This window comes from Giraffa tippelskirchi, chromosome 9 (genome assembly GCF_054371585.1).
Source record: "Giraffa tippelskirchi isolate mGirTip1 chromosome 9, T2T-mGirTip1v1.2.pri, whole genome shotgun sequence".
NCBI classification, from domain to species: Eukaryota; Metazoa; Chordata; class Mammalia; order Artiodactyla; family Giraffidae; genus Giraffa; species Giraffa tippelskirchi.
The window spans coordinates 146439426-146459641 of NC_137283.1; the positions used below are offsets into that span (position 1 = coordinate 146439426).

The window sequence follows — 20216 nt, forward strand, 5'->3', positions numbered from 1 at the left end:
GTCCTAAGGTAAAATAGCACTTCAAGATGTATCTCCATTTGTATATCTCAACATGTTGCTTATTAAAATCTACCTGGCCAATTTATGGAGATTTCATATACAAATAAATATATGTATAAACAACACATTTACAGAATTTTACAAATCACAGATGCAGCAAAATACTCCTGAAAACTCAGCAAAAGACTCTATTTTTGCAAAGGATTTTCAGAGCAGCATTCTGTACTTGATTTCTATTAATACTTTGTTTCCTTTTGGTATTACCCAATAACTCATTCTAAAACACTTGTTAGGAATCAAATATTCTAGGCAACAATAACAATATTTTCCAGAATAATTTCCCTACATCTGAATGTCCCTTCTCTTTCTGCATTTGTAAACAACTGTGTCAGAACACATTGCCCTCAAGCACTCTAATACACTCATCAGTACCTAAACTTTGAGTACCTAGGTTTTTTCATCCACACAATGGTAACTTAAAAGAAAGGTCTTACCTTTTGAACTTACTTAATTCTTTTAAATCAAGGAAAATAGTGTAAAAAGAGGACTTTAAAGGAAACCATTCTTCCTCTTCCTTTATTTTACTTAAAAAGAAGTTTACTAGTTGGCCTTTACTTGTACGTATTAAACTTTTTTGTTCGGAAATCAGATTTATATCAAATTCTTAAAAAAATCACTAAATTATTTTAACCACAATGGATGAGTCACTGATGAATTGATTAAAGGCATGACTTACACATTCTTGCTTCCGAGGCCTCACAAGCTTATCAAAACTACACATCAGAGAAATTATTTCCATCAGAAGGCTCTGTCCAGCCTTTTGAAAGAATGAGGGATTTCCTTCTACTCTAATTCTTAACACCCACCTCTGCAGGTTCCAATTAATCATCTTCCAGTGTGGTGTGTCATGCATGAAATATTTTTTAATGTTTCCAAAACTATCCCTTAGAAAATTTAAAAAATAATCTGTCTTTTTAAACTGGGATGCAAAACATGAAATCATGTTTTGCTTCTAAACACCAACACCTACATACAAATTGCCAGAAATTAAAAACCTATTACCAGTGTAGTTGTATAAACTCCAAATCTGCAAGGATCCCAATCTTCAATGTTAAAGGATAGTTAATAATAGCAACAATATTCTTGGGACATACAGCACAGGGCCAAAGACCAAAAGAGAGTCAGTATTACTGATAAATCAGAAACCCAGTCTATAATACCTCTTATTGACAGCACTGAAAGAATTCCTACAGAATTTTCAAATTTAATCCAGTTTCTTTTTATTTCTACCCTGTTTATCCTAGAAATCTAGTATGTTCACATGAGTCTACAACCACTAAACAAGAGAATGAATGATGATAAGCTAAATGTTAGTGCTAATAAACAATCTGCAATTTACCTTGACCAGAAGAAACACTAGTGAAACACTAGTAATAAGAGTAAATTTAAAATACTAGTAAATACTAGCTTTTTAAAAAAATGTCCAACAATCATGGTACCCAATGTATTAATATTTGTCATATGGCTGTAAGATCAAGACAACATATATCATTAAATTTAATCATTTAAGTGATACTAATAAATTACTATTACTCTTAATTTTGGATTATACATGTAGGTACATACACACATGTATCTGTTCTGACAACGTATTATTCATGAGAAGACCGGGCATGTCCCAGGCTTTCCTCTAAATTCTCATACTTTACCATGCATCAGAATCCTCCGGGGAGGCCTTTGTTAAAAGATTGCTGGTTCCCACCCCAGAGTTTCAGATACTGTAAGTCTGTGAAGAGGTCCAAAAATCCGCATTTTGAATGAATTCCCAGGTGATGCTGATGGTCAAGGGACCACAATTTGGGAACCACTACTCTTAAGTGATCTGTGAACCTCAGAAGCTAGAGTGAAGGAGACAGAAAGAAAGAGGGACAGAGAGGGAGAGAGAGAAAGAGGGAAGGATGGAGAGAGGGAAAAAGAAAGGTTGAGATTAAGCTAATACACAGTTCTGGGGAAGAAGGCAGAGGAGAAAAGTGAATTCAGATATTTCCCCCCTTCCTAATACTTGCCTTTATCTTGCTGGTTAGCAAAGACTAAGGAATCAATAAAGACTTCTCAAATGACAGCATACTTGGCCAACACACAAACCTTTTCATGCTTAAAAGGCTAGACAGATTGTTCCCACTACAAGGTTTATAAAAATACTATTGCCAGAAACTCTTCAGCCGTTCAATAGCCCCAGGTGGGACTACTTTCAAGAAGACACTGAAGGGGCAGAGAAAGCTAACTATTGAGTTTTCCATATTAAATAAAAATAGTAATAATGTTCACCAGTAAAACATGGGTGAGCAATAATCATCAAGCAACTCCTATAACATGCAGAAAATCCCACTATAGAAACAGTATGACTGTGTCTCAACTTTGTCAAACAAGGATGAATATTTTATTTAAATGTAAGTTTTTTCAAGTTACTGAGCCATATAAAGGAAAATATTAATTTTATTAGAACTTGAACAAATACTACACAAAGAAAACATTTTAACAAAATAATATGGTGGCATAACAAACAAAAAGAAAACAGCCAAAGATGTGTAAAAGAAAACAAAAGGTGAAAAATGGTAAATATCTCATGATCTAGTGTGAAAATGAGTCTAAACTTAAAGAACAAGGATTTTTAAAAAGCACAACCATAAAACAAGAAGTTAATGTTTGTGCTATCCTAACCAGACATATTCTTCAGCAAAACTTCAAGAGGCAGAATTATATTTTACAGTATTTGATATCTTACTTCTGACTTTTTCACAGAAAGAGACTATTTATGTAATTCAAATCTCACAGCTCAAAATGACAGTTTAAGCACTGAGAAATAAGTATTCTACTAATTAAAATGACAGGTGAGGCAAAACAACTGATTAGTCTTCAATGCTGTATTTTTCAACTGTAATAAGGACTTGATCCAACCAAATCAGGTTTTAAGTAATTCAGAATTCTTTTGTAATGCCCAAAGAATGCCTCTTCCCAGCCCGATTGCCATTTACGGGAATCAAGAATCTAGTTAACAATAGAGCACTCTTAGGGACAAATGTAGGAAGAGAAAACAAAACAGAGTTTTGAAATTTTATATATAACAAAGTAATTTGTAACCATTTCAGACTACCAAATGCCAGAGGTTACCTAAATTATTTAAGTACATGTCCCCATCTTTGCCATTTATTTCTTAATACTGATATATTCATCAGGTTAATGATAGTATAAATAAATTTGAAAACTGTAATAAAATACTTCAAGAACAGGTCTTTGAAGATATTTCTGTTAAATTTTGAGTTTTACATAAAGGTGCAATTCTTACTTTTTTGGTAGAGAAGTGTATGGAATATTAACCTGGAAATGTTTTAAAGAGATTGTCAACCAAGACAGGCTTTTCTGCAGTTTATGATTGTCATCTTAAAAGGACAGCAAATGTCACATTTTTACATGTCTTAAAACAACATAATTGTGATTTTTATAAACACCAAAAGGCAAAAATTTTAAACACTTTTGAAAAAAGTCAAGCCCTTTGCACTTGAATATCTGAAATTTATTCACAGAACATGCCCAACTCAAACTTAAAATGGGGCATACAGTCAGTTGTCCCTCAGTGTCTGCAGAAGATTGGTTCTAGGACTCCCTGCAGTACCAAAATTCACAGATGTTCAACTCCCTCATATAAAATGGCACAGTATCTGCATATAACCCATGCATACCTCCCATACACTTTATATCATCTCTAGACTATTAACAGTACCTAATGCAAAGATTGAAGGCAGGAGAAGGGGATGACAGAGCATGAGATGGTTGGATGGGATCACCGACTCGATGGACATGAGTTTTAGCAAGCGCCAGGAGTTGGTGATGGACAGGGAAGCCTGGCATGCTATGCAGTCTATGGGGTCACAAAGAATCGGACAAGACTGAGAGACTGAACTGAATGTAATGTAAACACCATGTAAATAATTGTAAATATAATGTAGTAGTAGTGTAATGTTAGTCGCTCAGTCATGTCTGACTCTTTGCGACCCTGTGGACTGTAGCCCACCAGGCCCCTCTGTCCATGGAATTCTCCAGGCAAGAATACTGAAGTGGGTGGCTATTTCCTTCTCCAGGGGATCTTCCTGACCCATGTATGGAACCATGCCTCCTGCATTGCAGGCAGATTTTTTACTGTCTGAGCCACTAGAGAAGCCCAAATATTATGTAAATAGTTGAAGATGAGTGGCAAATTCAAGTTGTGTTTTTTTGGAATTTTTTTTTCCCAAATATTTTCCATTCTTTGATTGAATCCATGGATATGCAGATATGAAGGGTTGGCTGTATTTTCTTCTCTCCAAATATCAAATTCCTAATATATAATATCACATACAATTTCAAATTAAATTCACAGGCTTTTTTTTTTTGTTTGGTTTTGCTTTAACCTGTCACGTAACATATTGCCATGAGTCTTTGGATGTGGCATCTAACCAAAGAAAGCTGCATATGGTAACTCTCTGTATGAGAGGTGTAAATACAAAAAGGAGACAACATTTTTGTGGACTATTTTTAAAACACGATAAATGGCATTATCAACATCATTCACGATTTAAATATTATGTATACATTACAGATCATCTCCATATCAACAATTATGTAAGGGGAACACTAGGAAATAAAAATTTTATAATGTTTTTATGCAGTGCTTAAGCAACTGAATGTTTTATCTGAAGAGCCTATGATGTAATAAAAATCAGAATCAAAGTTTTGCTTTTTGAATGCATAGGTTGTAACCCACAGAAAATGAGGAGTAAATTGTTTGGTCAGGATCTTGTTAGTTTAAGAAGCAAAAAATGTAAGAACCAAAATATGCACACCATTAAAAATACTAATTCTGAAAATTATGTAGCTAAAAATTAAATCACCCTGTCCAGCAAGTTGCAAAAAATTCACACATTTCCAATATTAAGGCAACTTTTTCCCAACTAATCAGTACTTTATAAAAATATATGTCACTTCAAAACATTATATACACAGTGACAATAAATTTAGCTAGCTGTAATCTTTAATACATTAATAAAGTGTCACATATTACAAAGAAGTTATACTAGGAGCTTGCATGTGTGTGCAAGTGGAATTTGACTTTTTAAAGTACAGGTTTTAACACTGAGCGAAGTGAACGTCCCTCTTTAGTGAGTTCTCGCGTCACACACATACACGGCAATGGGACTGCTTCCTCCCGCTTCTCTACAATATTGTAACTGCACTTCTTCAAGTGGTCAGCCATGCTCAGGATGTCGGCAAACTTCCATTCATTGACAGAACAAAATGCAGTACTGAATCGCCATACCTAGAAAAAAATTCTACTTCAGATTTAAACCAGTCAGTTTATAAGAATTAAAACATATTTCTTGCTCGAACTACATTCATTTCTAACTGTTAAGAGAAAAAAGTTTCAAGTAGCTCGCTACAAAATTCATTTCAGTACAAATCTTTTTATTAAATATTTATAAGATAAATAACTTCTATGACATGATGACTTTAAGAAATCTAATAACAAAAAAGAAAAAACTCAGCATTAAAAAATCACATCCAGCCTGGCTTATTAAGCAATTTTTAATTTCTATAAAACATATAGAGTCACTTCCTAAAATAACAAACATTGTACTAGATTTTCATCCTACCCAAAGGACTATGTATATAGGAGATATTGACAATACAAGTGTTTTTTCTCCAAAAAAAATTTCCATTACACCATATGAAGTATACTAAAAAACACTCTAGGATACTGTGCAGAGGAACCTTTTCTTTTCACTATTTATAAACAGTAAAGGCATTTTGTAATACCGACGAATACAAGTACTTCAATGTTTCTGGAAATTTTTATAGAACTTTTTGTAAAATGAACAATTTTTAATTCCATATCATTATACAATGCATTTCTGCGAAAAAATGCACCTCCCCAAGAACTTTCGGAGAAGGCTTTCTTGACAAGATAAAATCTAAAGAATAAGCAGGATATACCAAGGAGATGATGATCACAAGCTCCAGAAACAGGTTCCCAGGTCTGAATCCAAGGACAAGTTACTTAACCAGTTTTTCTATCCATAAATAGGGACAGTAGATTAAATAAATTAATAAAAGTACACACTATCTACACATTTCAAGCATTCAAATGGAAGTTTCAGGGACAGTGTACTCAAACACCTTAAGGCAAGAAGAAAACATTCAACAACTATCAGTAAATTCCATGGCTGGAATATAAAGGAAACTGAAGAGGTAAGTAAGGACAGAATTATGAAAACTCTTAAATGTTTCATTAAGGAATCTGCCCCTAACCTAGGGCAATGGACAGACATTTTAAAAGTTATTAAGCACTACAGCATAAGAACCATATTCAAGAAATTATTTATCACTCTACGTCTTCTACAGACAGTATGTTGGAGAAGGACTTAGTTGGAAACAGAAGCCCAGTAAGGAAGTGGCTGCTATAGTAACCCAGAGGAGAACTGCAGGCGGGACCAACCAGGGAAATAGCAGTAGAAACGGGAAGTGAACTTGAGAGGTATGAAGAAGGGAGACAATAGGACTGTGTGAATACCAGGAGAAGGAAATAAAGGTGGAAAAAAGGGCTTAACCTTCACTCCCAAATTCCTAGTTTAGGCAACTTAAGAGATGATAATGCAACTTTCTGAGATTAAGAGGGGTAGAGAAATGGAGTAGGCTGGATATGCTGAGTTTACTGAAGATAATCAAGTGGAGATGTCCAGTAGGTGCCTATATATAATGGCCTGGAATTCAGAGGAGAAAATGGCTAGGGACATACACATGTAAGTAATTTGTATAAATGATGGCAATTTGAACTCCAAGAGTAGATGACATTTTCTGTAGTAACAGAATACCCAGAAAATATTTCACCTCATAGATGAATATTAGTGGGTGAGGACAAAAAGGGACCATGATCTGAGTGTCCCAGCCCAATGGCAGAAACACACCAAATCATGTAGTAAATGAAGATACACACATACCCACATATACACAGCAAGTATGAAATTTTCTACATAAAATAATTAATGTGCTCATTTACCGGTCAAAGCTTCAGGAGAGCACAGAAGAAGATGCAAAGTTCTCAAAAACTGGAGCAATGAAAAAAAAAACAAAACCTGGAGCAATGAGTAAAAACAAGAGAAAACCTAAGGGTGGTAAAAATAAAGTACCCAGAAATATGACCCCTGTTCAACCAATATGAACGTTATCAAATTTTTTTTTACTTTATAAAATCAGTTTCATATTATAAATGTTCTAAAATGAAAAATCACTTACAATCAAAGACAGTTGTAATGACTTCTAGTTTCTACTGGATAGTGCCTCAAACAGAAGCTGGCAAAAATAAGATATCACACAAGGAAAATGGTGGAGCTAGGCTTTGTTCCCAGACCTGCCTAAATCTCCTGCTCAAGCTTCCAATCTGCAACACACCCTTGTTCTGTGCTAAAACCACAGTCCCCACCAACAACATCAAATCCTACTGCCCTTATTTCACTTCAAGCCATCTCCACATCCACCCATTTTGTTCTCTATATCCCAAATTGACACCGTCAAACTGTGGTGATACAGAAGAGTCTTGAGAGTCCCTTTGACTGCAAGAAGACCTAACAAGTCAATCCTAAAGTGAATCGACCCTGAATACTCATTGGAAGGACTGATGCCGAAGCCCCAGTACTTTGGCCACTTGATGTGAAGAGACGACTCACTGGAAAAGATGCTGATGCTGGGAAAGACTGAAGGCAAAAGGAGAAGGGGGCAGCAGAGGATGAGATGGTTGGATGGCATCACAGACTCAATGGACATGAATTTGGGCAAACTCTGGGAGACAGTGAAGGACAGGGAAGCCTGGCCTGCTGCAGTCCATAGGGTTGCAATGTGTCGGATGCAACTTAGGGACTGAAAAACATACACTAAATACTCTACTGGTCACCTGCTAGTAGCAGATTTTTTTTCATGTCTCCTTATTTAAGTTTTACTTGTAACAACCAAGTTCTAAGAATGAAAGGGCTAAGAAGGTACAGAAGCTGCCAACTACAAGCAATTAAAAAGAAACCTTTTCCTTGATTCCTCCATCATCCTACAGTGCAAATGTTTCAGATGGAGCCCAAATTAGAAAGAAGGTGGTTAACATGGACTCAAGCAAAGGGAGTTGTTTCAGAAGTGAGTAGGTACAGAACCCCTTAACTGAAGAACTACAAGTGGCCTCTGTCATATGACATTAGAATCTAGTTCTAGGATATCTGCAGTAAATATGTGATTATGACTAACAATTCTAACAATGTATTCACATTTTTATTGATTATCTTTATAAAAAAGTCTGTCATCATACTGAATTATTTTTAAGGATGTTCTATTTCACAATGGGCTTCCCAGGTGGCGTTAGTGGTAAAGAATCCGCCTGTCAATGCAGGAGACATTAAGAGACACGGGTTTGATCCCTGGGTCAGAAGATCCCCTGGAGGAGGGCCTAGCAACCCACTCCAGTATTCTTGCCTGGAGAAGCCCACGGACAGAGGAGACTGGCAGGCTACAGTCCATAGGGTCACAAAGAGATGGACATGACTAAACCAACTTAGCATGCATGCACGCAATTTCACAACAAGGATGATCAATTTCACAGCAACAATATTATTAAGTGCCTATTATATGTCAAATAAGGGGTTGATACAATTAAATGACACCAACCTTTTCTTTTATCTGCCATGACGAATTTCCTTCTGGATACTTCTTTTTCCCCCACTGAAGTATGACCATTCCGCGAGACTGGAGAAGACTACCACACACATCCCTCATTAACTTGGATACACATGAGAGCTGGCATAAGCTGAAGCCATCGAGAAACCCTGCAATATGTTGCAGGACTTCAAAAGGAAGACTACTTAGATGGTCACTATGTAAACCCAGCACACAGTTTCTAGCAGGCTCTACTAACACTGTAGATACAGATGGCTGAACTCCAAATGACCGCAAATGGTGGTCATGTATAATCTTTGCTCCTTGTGTTGACGGACAAAATCTACGCTGCGAATAGGTACAACCATAATATGCTAGAGGACACCTCTGTTCCATCCAGCCATTGAGTCCAGCATGAATGTCACCATGCACGTTCTTAAAATGTGATGAAAATTCTTTTCTTCTAAATAATTGTCCACAAACAAATGTAAACATTGGACGCTGCTTGGGTTGGTACCTAGCGACACATTCCAATACTAAGTCCAGCCCCAGTGTCTGAAAAGGGCTCGGATTTGAAAGCTGTGGGTTGGCATGATCACAAGCTGAAGCTGAAGCTATTTCCCCAACCATTGTATTTGTAGCTAAAATGGCAGATGGAAGTGAAAAAGTCTGAGTCCCAAAGTCAACGTGATAAACATCAGCCATGCGACTATCAGATATACCCCTTCCACCTGGAGAATCTCCTAGACAAAACAGTAATGCTGCTGTGATTAGATCTATTCCTTGGAGACCCATTGGATCTTCCGCAACTTCCAAATCTGATGTATCTACTGCTTTATCTTCCTTTGGTTTAGACCAACATGAATTCGAAAGAAATTTGAATGAAGGAGGGTGACTGAAGGATAAGACATCCACATTCCGTAGGTCCCCTAAGTCTACTTTTTTCCAACACAAGTCTTCATCACCATCTGGCATGAGGATGTGCTGAACTGTGCCATTAGGCAAAGCATTAGGCGGTATTACTTCCCTAACTTGTGCTGCTACTAAAAGTGAACTAGAAGGTTCTGAAGAGCCATCTGATGCTACACATTCTCCATTTGTTAAGTTGCTTCGTTTTGAGTCAGTATGTAAATCCTGGTTCTGCTCAATGACCTGTGCACATATATCTTCCAAAGGAAAGCCATTACAAAGAGCAGAAGTGCCATAAGAACCGGCATCCAAGTCACATAATAAATCACTTGAACCATTTTGTTCCAACGGGGCATTCTGACTCGCGTCCTTATGGTCAATCCCACCAACTGCTCCCATCTCATCCTCATAAAGATGGTCCTGGTCTTTCAGGTTTCTATTCTGTAAGCTTTCTCTGGCATTTTGCTCTTCATTCATTTCATCTGGGGAAGCACAAAGACTTGCGCTTAACATGCCCATGTCTCTTGTAGCAGTATTCAGAATATCTAAAGCAGCAGCCAAACTTCGGGTTGTTTCAACAGTAGCTTGATAAAGTGCACCGTAAGATTCTTCATCAACAGACACTAAACCGTTAGTGTGTGGTATTTCTGAGACACTCGGTTTAACTGAGATCTGTTCTCTAGGTTCTGACACTTTATCAGTTGCTTTTGACATCATGGTGGCTACTTTGAGAGATTCTAAGAGCATCCGTTGGTCTTGAAGGGCCAAGGCCATATCTAATTGTGCCACTTCATCAACATCTCTGCTTAGATTTTCATATGATTTCCGGTCTGCATAACTAACTGGCCATCGATTCCATTCCATAGTACAGCACACCACACTTGCAGGACACATTTCTAGATGTTCAGCAACTTTATTTCGAGCCATTGTAAATGGACATCCAAAGTCACTATTTAAGCAAGGCACTCGTTCAAATGGACATAAAAGTCGATGCTCATCAGCCTTACATGCATGGAAAACTGCTCCACAAACCAATGGACAACCAATCAAGTCACAGGAAATCCCAGGCTCTGGTCTTGTCATACATCGTCTACTGACACAATTAACGCAGTGCGAATGCTGCAGCTCCACCTCCATGATGGCCAGTCCAGCTCTGGTTATCGAGATGGAAAAGAAATAAGATGTTAGGCAAAAACTGGCTGATTTTTAAACCAATGTTTTAAGAATAAAAATCAAATCATGAAGGTATATTGGCTTATATGAGTATGAAATATATAAAATAAACATATTTAATGAGTTTATTTTACATATAATTGATCCATCTTGAACCAAATTAAGAACATCAATTCAAGAAGTCAAAAATTCATTTTTACATAACATGTAACAATCTGCTCAAAAGGCCAAACGTTTCAAAATATAATACTTAAATTCTAGTATATTGTATAGTATATAAATTAATACCAAAAACAAGTTAATGCATATTTAACTTCAAGATTTCAGAACACTTATATCTTTTTACATTTTAATTAAACTGATTATCATGTATCCCACATTGCACAGACCTCATCATATTCCTAAAAGAGAATAATCTGAATGTCATGAAAATACTTAACTAGAATCTGGTTAGAGGTTTTCTTTATATTCTTTCTAAATATATAAATTCACTTCAGATTTCAGCTGTTGATCTCTCCTTCTACATATGCCTTAAGAAATTCTATAACAAATCAAGAGAGTAAGCCTTATTATTAATAAAACATAGAGGGCACTTAACCAAAAAATATAAGTTCTAGCTCCAGTTCTGTGACAGTGGGCAAATTACCTACTTCCGAGGGCCAGTTTCCACTCCTTTATTCAACACTTATTTATTGCTTAATTGCCGTGTACCAGACTCTGTGTTTGGTATGGCAATATAAAGATTAGGAGACACAGTGCCACTTCACAAGGAGCTACAGCACAATATCAGAGATGAAAGTAAAATCATGCCACTTTTTAATATGAACATGACAGAGAAAATAATCAATATGAGAAGAGAGTAAAGAAGAATTCACAGCAGTCTTGAAAGATGAGAAGTCTGAAGCATAGGAGGGTAGAGTTAGAAAGGGAGAAGGGTATTCCATGCTGAAGTAACAGCGTATGCAAATATAGAATGCAAAAACTGGCAAAACATGCTGAGGGACCCTCAAGTTTCCCAGTATTGTTGGATCACAGGTGACATGCAAAGTAGCTGTGAGAGATGAGGCAGGATAGGAATAAGACAGATCATGGAAAGTATGCTGTATGTTATTCTAAGGAGTTCAGACTTCCAGTAGTTAGAAATCACGGAGGATTTTAAGCAAAGAAATAGCATCCATAAAATAACATACAAGGATTATATATAACTAATGGTCTTCCTTGCTTTTATCAAGAAAAGTTTTATACACAAAGAAGAGAAAGCACTGCCACAATGCACCAATTTAAATTATAATTACTAAGCCTATTCAATGTCTTTTTTTCTATAAATCTTCAATTTCTTTAATGGCTTGTTCCTATTAGCAGCAAAAATTTAGAAGGCTATTTCATCTTTAAACCTTAAGTAATAAAGCAGTATCTCGCTTTTGCTACTACTTTGTTCCTATTCACTCAAGCTTTCAAAAGAAAAACAACAAATAAACAAACCCTGTTAACTTCCCATGTACTCTTCAGCCCTCTAATGTGGCTTTATTTTTACAACCACTCATTAAAACTGCTGCATCAAGATCCTCAGTGCTAAATTCAAAGGGCATTTTTTCCAGACCTCATCTTTTTTAGCCATTACATCACTTTGTTGACTAATTCCTCCTCCTTTCCGAACTACTATCTTTCTTTGGTTTCTATGATCTCACGTTTCCCTGCTTTTCCCCCTACCTCTGATTATTCCTTAATCTTTTCTTCTAAAATATTTCTCTTCTTCAAGGATCCTTGTTATTTCTGGTTCAATCTATACATTCTCCCAGGGTGCTCCCAATTTCTCAAAAGCTTCAACTGCCACTTATATGCTGAAAACTTATCTGTACCTCCTGCCCAGATCCCTCGTCCAAACTTCAGATCTCTACAGCTACTTACTTACTGTATACCTCCATTTGCATATGACACAGGTAACTCACCTCAAAATTCCCCAAATTAAATTAATAATTTTCTGGATAAGAAGCCAATTTTTAGCCTATTTTTTTCACTTCAGTGCAAAAGAGATTGCTAGCTCTTTCAATATTCTTTTCTATAAATTCAATATTGCATCTAAGTGGCTAATGAAAAATAACTATTCCCCAGATTGCTATTTCTTTGTCTCTAGGACAGACTTAATTTTCCTCAAACTCAAATAGCAAAAGTCTATCATTGACAGAGTTTTTGTTGATTAAGCAGCAAAGTTCTGAGTTGATATTACGGTACGTACTGATGCTAGGGACAGAAGAAAACAAAGCATACATTTACCAACAAAACTACATTTTAAAATGTTTTTAAAAATTACAAATTATGAATACTTCTGAATGTTTATTCCTATAAAATTTAAAGCCAAGGAAATGACCTATAAATTAAAGATATCCTGCTAAAGGGGTCAAAATAGAAGAAATGACAGACTAATGATAACATTTGTAAATTATGCAAAGAGAAACTTTAATAAGAAGACAAATTTTACTGAGTGATTAGACTGTGAAAACAGCTGTAGCTTTCTTATTTTGCAACAACTAGACTGAGTTCATCTCACATGCTGAAGGTTATAAACTTGACTGTCACTAAGAGAGAAACCTAAAAATACAAGCAGTTCCAACAGAAGTAACCAATGCTCTCAGAACTAGTAGGAACACTTTATGTTACATGCACATCACATGATCACACCAGACAGAACACATCTCAAAACATCCCTTAATTCAGATGTGTTTAAAATAGCAACTGTTACAAACAACTCAGTTAATGTATAACAGCAACAACTTTAAAAGGCAGAAGTGAAGGGCTCTCAAGGATCAAAATAAATAGACTCCTCCACACTATTCCTCCTTTGGATAAATGTTTAAAAAATTAATAAAAGTATCCACAGCAATGAGTCCATAACATTTATTATTTATTGAAGGGGGCTTTAAGGAAAAAGGAACATTAACTAGGTACCTACTCTATCCTTCTTGGTATTAATATATACCATGTTAATGTCACTTAATCCTCATAACAGCCCAGAGAAAACTGAGGTACAGAAAGGCTAAGTGACTTACCCAAGGTCATCTACCTAGTGAGTGGCAGAGCTAGGACTGCAATCTGTATCTAATCAATATATATGGACAAAAACAGATATGCTTATTTACAAAAGTTTAAGAAAATAAGACAGTACTTCAGTAACCAGTGATGCAATTTTAAGATGTTATTTGAGGAATGGAGGTTACACAACTTTGCTTGTAGTTTATCCCAGCACTTAATCACTCTTGTGGTCAAGAAAGTCTTTTTGGTCCTTTCTAATTATAACAGCACATTACTTTGCTTTGAACAGTAATGTTTTACTAAATTATTTTTTAAAAAACTTACATATGTAATGCTCAATATAAACTTACGAAACAGTACAAATTTACTGTTTGTAAACTGGGCTGTTTACTCAAAACAGTTATACAAAGAAGGAATCAAGTTTAAGTCCATCTTACAATTAAATATATTAAGAAATAAGATTTTTAAAAATGCACTAGACAATACCCAAAGAGTATTCTGGGGTATTCTTTCAGAATTTAAAACTTTCAGATCCATCCTCTTTCAAAATCGCTATTATCAAATTAAATATGCCTCCAAAAAGTATTTCACAATCGCTCAGGAATTCTATGAAACAAGTTTAAAATGTCAATCCCTGATTTATCAGTTGAACAGTGACACAGCAGGTCCGGCAGAAAATATATTGCTAAAATTAAGCTTCAAGCTCAAGATGAGCTTAATTTAAAACTCCTCAATATTAAGTTTTTAAAAAAACTCTAAAACAGAATCTTAACCTTCCAAATAACATATCTATTTATACTTAAAGTTGAATGACTGGAAAAAGTTTCATTAGACTGCAAAATATTGTAAATGATTAAATGCTTTACAATAGTTTCAATTTTCTCCAACAGAAATTCCAGGCCAACTCATAATCTGTGGCTGACAAGTAATTTATAAAAACAATTTTAAGATACGGCATTTGCCCATACAATGAAATGAGATGTTGTTATTTAAGGCTATTTCTAGACATAAAGATATTGCCTTCAAAAAAGAATTACTTTTCCAATTTCATTACAATACATAAGGCAATAGATAAATAAAGAACTGCAAGTTAGCATGATTTTAAAATATGCTAAATCAAGTCATCCAAATATTCAACACAACTTGCTGCCTCAGGCTGATCTTAATGTCTGCCTCTGCCTCAAAGACAGACAGACACAGATATAGACACACACAAACACACTCTCCCCCCGCCTTTCCTGTTGTCTCAAATCTTTATCAGCTTAAATGGTACTTTTCCACATACCCAAGGGCAAGATATGACACGGATTCCATATATTCATGTGCTCATTACACACTGCATTTTTCCTTGGTAATACTAGTCACGTTGCTCTTGTTTAGTCACTAAGTCATGCCTGACTCTTTTGCGACCCCATGGACTATAGTCCACCACACTCCTCTGTCCATGGAATTTCCCAGGCAAGAATTCTGGAGTGGGTTTCCATTTCTTTCTCCAGGGGATCTCCAGTGTTCCTTGTATTCAAGATTGTGCCTCAATTAGAGCCTCGTTTATTAATATGAGTGAAATTATTATAATACAAGAAATATCCATGGAAAGCTACATACATCATAAAAACACACTTTATAAATCTACTATTAGTCAACCAGATTGAGTCAAAATTAAAAATTACCTCACTGTACCTTCTATAAAAAGTCAAAAGTATTCAAATATTTACTAAGTATCTAGGGCATATGTTCCAGGCATTACATGTGGAATAAGTTAAATTGTCCATCAAAAAAAGCAAATCAAAGGGAAAAGTAAATCAAAGAAAATTAATTTCAATCTTCCATTGTTTTAAAAAAATAATAGTAATACAAGGCACAGAAGGAAATGTTTAACTGTATATTTAACTTTTTAATGAATCCTGCAGTCTGGTTACAGGTTACTGAATATAGAGGGATGCAATTCAAAAATAAAAGCAGAGATAGAGGTGTCCACATGTGTGCAGGTGACTGAGTACATAGAAGGTCGGAAAGGAAGCTCAAAAAAGGAAGTGGCATCAGTCTACTTCCTTAATATTACAATCAATATGATATTAGACCTTTACTGACAAAGGTCCATATAGTTAAAGCTATGGTTTTCCCAATAGTCATGTATGGATGTCAGAGTTGGACCACAAAGAAAGCTGAGTATCAAAGAATTGATGCTTTTGAACTGTGGTGTTGAAGACTCTTGAGAGTCCCTTGGACTACAAGGAGATCAACCAGGCCATCCTAAAAGAAATCAACCCTTAATAGTCATTGGTAGGACTGATGCTGAAGCTGAAGTTCCAATACTTTGGCCACCTGATGCAAAGAACTGACTCATTGGAAAAGACTCTGATGCTGGGAAAGACTGAAGGCAGGAGGAGAAGGGAATGACAGAGGATGAGATGGTTGGATGGCATCACCGACTCGATGGATATGAGTGTGAGCAAGCTCTGGGAGTTGGTGATGGGCAGGGAAGCCTGGCGTGCTGCAGTTCATGGGACTGCAAAGAGTCAGACATGACTGAGCGACTGAACTGAATGATATTAGTTTAAAAAAAATTCCACTGAGACAATAAAATGTTGCTTCAATGAAAGGCTGAAATGGAACTATAGACAAACTTGCTCATTAGATAACCAGGAAGTCTATGACTGAAATTTCATATTTAGCAATCAGTTTTAACTCCTCCAGAGCAAGTCTCATGCTTATTGCATAGTCAGAGTTGCTACTGCACAATAAATACAAACATAGCTGCTGATTTACTGATCGTGTGCACTCAGTTTTAAAGGCCATAATAAAAATATAACCTCAACTGGATATTTTATTTCACTGGTATAAAAAAGGGGGCTGGGATGACTAGCCAAGCCTGAAAAATCCAAGATCATTAAACTCCCATCTCAAACTACCTGGCCTACTGATGAGTTCAAAATGGCTAAACTGGTTACACTGTATACATTCTTTTATTAAATTTTGGTTCTTTTTTTTTTAACAGAATGATGACCTAATTACGTGGAATTTTGTTTTCAAGTTTTTACCCTTCCAGTTATGATATAATCAAAACATACATCTTGCATTTCTAAATATGGTCATAGGTAACTGATTCCAAAGTTAAAGTCCTAACTACTTGAAATTGTTCTCCACTAAATAAACAAAAGAAATTACTATAGACTTACATCAGAAATTAAAATAACAAACATTAATAGTTAATATTCATACCAGAACCTATTTGAGTTGATACTCAGATAAAAATAATCCACCAGAATGGTGGAACTCAACTTACTACAACGGGCAGCATGGCACAAGGGAACGGGCTACCAAGGCTCAGCTTTGTGACCGTGATGCAATTACTCTACTGTGAAAACAATCTAGTACTCTACAAAGGCGGGCTATAATTATTACCGTGTCCAGTACAACACAAACATGTATTGCTCAGAAAACAGATGCACTTTACTTTACACAACAGACACACACATGCACAAAACTTATCTATAATCGTTTCCATATCAGGTCATTTATACTTATGAAATTTATTAAAAACAACCGTATGAGGATCTAATGCTAACATTACCCACTCTTAAAGAAAAAGACAAACCTTTTTGGAAAAAGATTTTCACAGACTGAGTTGTAATTGAGGCATGTGTATCTTGTATTTAACTATTGAGCTACCTATAGTGTAAAAACCACTAGTCCAAAGCCAATCTCATTTATTTCATCAAAAATAAATTTGAAATTAAATAATATTTTACAGCTTTTTGACTGAAGACTTGAATATTAATAAATTCTACAAATACCATGTCATTCCACAGCATGTGCTAACTTCTTTTAATGAAACAAGCAGTCATGGTAACTTAGTTACAGGAGTTGCCAAAAGCACACCGAATAGCATAAGGCTTATGCCATTAAAAGTCACATTTTAGTAACATAGTCTATCAAATAGTAAACACACATGAAACAAGACCTATTTTGGTGAACTTAAAGCACTCCTCTATATACAGTATCTCAAAATATGTATTATTTTTCTTTAATAGCATATTAGGACACTTTATTTAGAAAAAAAATCTCTAATGTTAGCCATACAAAAGTACTGGATTGAAATTAAATACCTAGTACACTTAGAATGCATAAAAGTTTGCCTATATCGGAAACTTCAGTTCTCTGTTAACACTCTCAAAACTCCACCCACTAACATTTCCAGAATCACACATACACAAAAGAGCTATGTCACCGCATTAAAATACCAAATAAAAACAAATTAGCAATTTAAAAGCTAGCAAAACATGTTATCCTCAATTAAGCTTCTGTAGTAATTAACAGTGACTAAGCATAAAGAACATGATTCAGCGAAAACTTAGTTTACAACTGAAAATCCGAACCCTTAGGAAAACCCTCCTCTTACATTTTATGCTCCTCTCTTCCCTCTTTGCTGTCAACAACTCTGGAAAAGTTTAAAAAATATGAGGAAACGCAAAATCTGTTAATAGAATTTCTAGGACTCTAAAGGACACAGAAATGGATTGAAATGTAGCAAACAGAAATTAAAATCTTAGAAAGCTTGGGGTTTTGTATGTCAAGTTTTAAGTTAATCTACACTGATACCAGAATGCCCATAAATAACTTCATCTTGGATCCGAGTCAACGAAGTAATTATGGAATAAAAGGTCAATTCCTTCCCAAGCATCTTTTATCCAAGACTTACGACATGGCTCGGAAAGAAAAACAAGACACAGGGAGAGCGGGGAATGGAGTACTAGCACCATGATAGACAACACGCTGTTCTGACTCTATTCTCTAAATACACGCGTAAAAAACACGCTCAAAGGAGATTACTTTGAATTCAATGTGCACTCTATGCTCCCTTCCCAGCAATGCACTTCCACGAGACAGGACACAAACAACTTGGAAATGGTCATACCCCTCAGACCTATAAAATCACGGTATTTCTCTTTAACGAGCACTGAGGCTAAGACAAAGATCCTCTCACTTCCATGAATGGAAAAGTTACCAACTTCACTCATCCCGTGGAGACAGTCGGCAATGCCTCTCAGTATTACTTTAACCCGTCTGTCCCCAAACAAAGCAAGTTTCTAATCTGCAAAAGGGAACAGAAGCCGGGTTTTCGAGGCTCTTAGGGCTTCCTAAGTTTAACTCTGGCTTCTCCCCCACCTACCCTCACCCACAGACCCGCGAGCCCGGGTGGCACCGAGGGGTCGGCCCGCGGGGTCTGAGGCGCCATTTGCCGGCGGCCTCCAGGGCCGGCCGGGAAGCGGGCTGGGCGCAGAGGCCACGACGCCGCCGCCCTCTCGCCGCCGGGACCCGGCCTGGGACTCGCAGGGTCCCCGCGAGGCCGTGTTTACTCCGCCCCAGGCCCGGCCCGGCCTGCCCGCCCCACCGCCTACTCCAGCTCGGCCGCCGCCTCTGCCCCCGGGCACAGCCCGGGCCGCGCCAGCCTCCCGGGCAGGCTGCCCCAGACACTCACCGGCCGGCCCGGCCGAACCGCGGCCCAAATCCCAGCTGCCGCGGCCGCCGTGCCCAGCTGCTCCCCGCTGTCCCGGCGCCGCTCCGCGCCCCACACCCCCGTACAACCCGCCTCCTGCTCGCCTCTGCCCCACCGGGCCGCCGCCTTTTCTCTCCTCCTTCTCCTCCTGGGCCTCCTCACCCGGCGCCGGTCCTCTCCGTGCGCCCCGCCCCGCTCCGCTCCTCTCCGCTGTGCCCCGCCCACCCAGCCCAGACTCGGGATCTGTGGTAAGTCGGGCGGAGACGCGCGCGCCGAGCCAGCCGGGGGCGCGCACGCTGAGCTCACCGGGGGCGCGCACGCTGAGCTCCCACCGTCACTCGCCCACCTCCCCGGAAGGGACGTGGCAAGAGGGTGTGGTCTGCAGGCAGAGGTCTCTGGGTTCCGCGCGTTCCGCTTAGGGGGTTCCCGCGGGACTCCACGTGACTTCTGCCCCGAAAGTCTACCAAATCCTGTTCGATTTTAGAAGCTTGTATTCCTGAACGGAATCCTAGACACGCAGTTTTGGAATTCAGGAAACAGACCCAATTTAAAGTGACTACTTTAATTGTAGGATGAGCAACCCAAATCCCTTAATTCTGGGTGCAGCAGTCTTCCCCTTAGGTCATATTTAGGGGAAAAATGTGGCAGCTGTCACTGAATCTTTGATAAGCAGGCCTTCCTGCCGGCTGACCTAATGTGCACTAGTCTTGTGTGACATAGTGCCCAGTTCAGTTCAGTCGCTCAGTCGTGTCCGACTCTGTGACCCCATGGACTGCAGCACGCAAGGCTTGCCTGTCCATGAGTAACTGCCGGAGTTTACTCAAACTCATATCCGTTGAGTCGGTGATGCCATCCAACCATCTCATCCCCTGTCGGCCCC

The 20216-nt window shown here is 37.7% G+C and overlaps 1 protein-coding gene across 13 annotated transcripts; it reads right to left on the minus strand.

The window, feature by feature from the left end:
* Positions 1 to 2478: 2478 nt before the first annotated feature.
* Positions 2479 to 19550, minus strand: FBXO30 (F-box protein 30). Of its 13 annotated transcripts, none has more exons than XM_081529884.1 (4): positions 19499 to 19550; positions 11247 to 11347; positions 8737 to 10786; positions 2479 to 5353 (listed from the first exon to the last, which is right to left on the minus strand). In XM_081529884.1, exons 3-4 carry the CDS (start codon positions 10768 to 10770, stop codon positions 5150 to 5152), a joined length of 2238 nt encoding a protein of 745 aa, XP_081386010.1. In that variant the 5' UTR covers positions 10771 to 10786; positions 11247 to 11347; positions 19499 to 19550; the 3' UTR covers positions 2479 to 5149. The 13 variants fall into 13 exon arrangements, with proteins under 13 accessions (XP_081386010.1, XP_081386019.1, XP_081386013.1 ...); XM_081529893.1 differs by having other exon boundaries at positions 8733 to 10786; XM_081529887.1 differs by having other exon boundaries at positions 11242 to 11347.
* Positions 19551 to 20216: the final 666 nt, after the last annotated feature.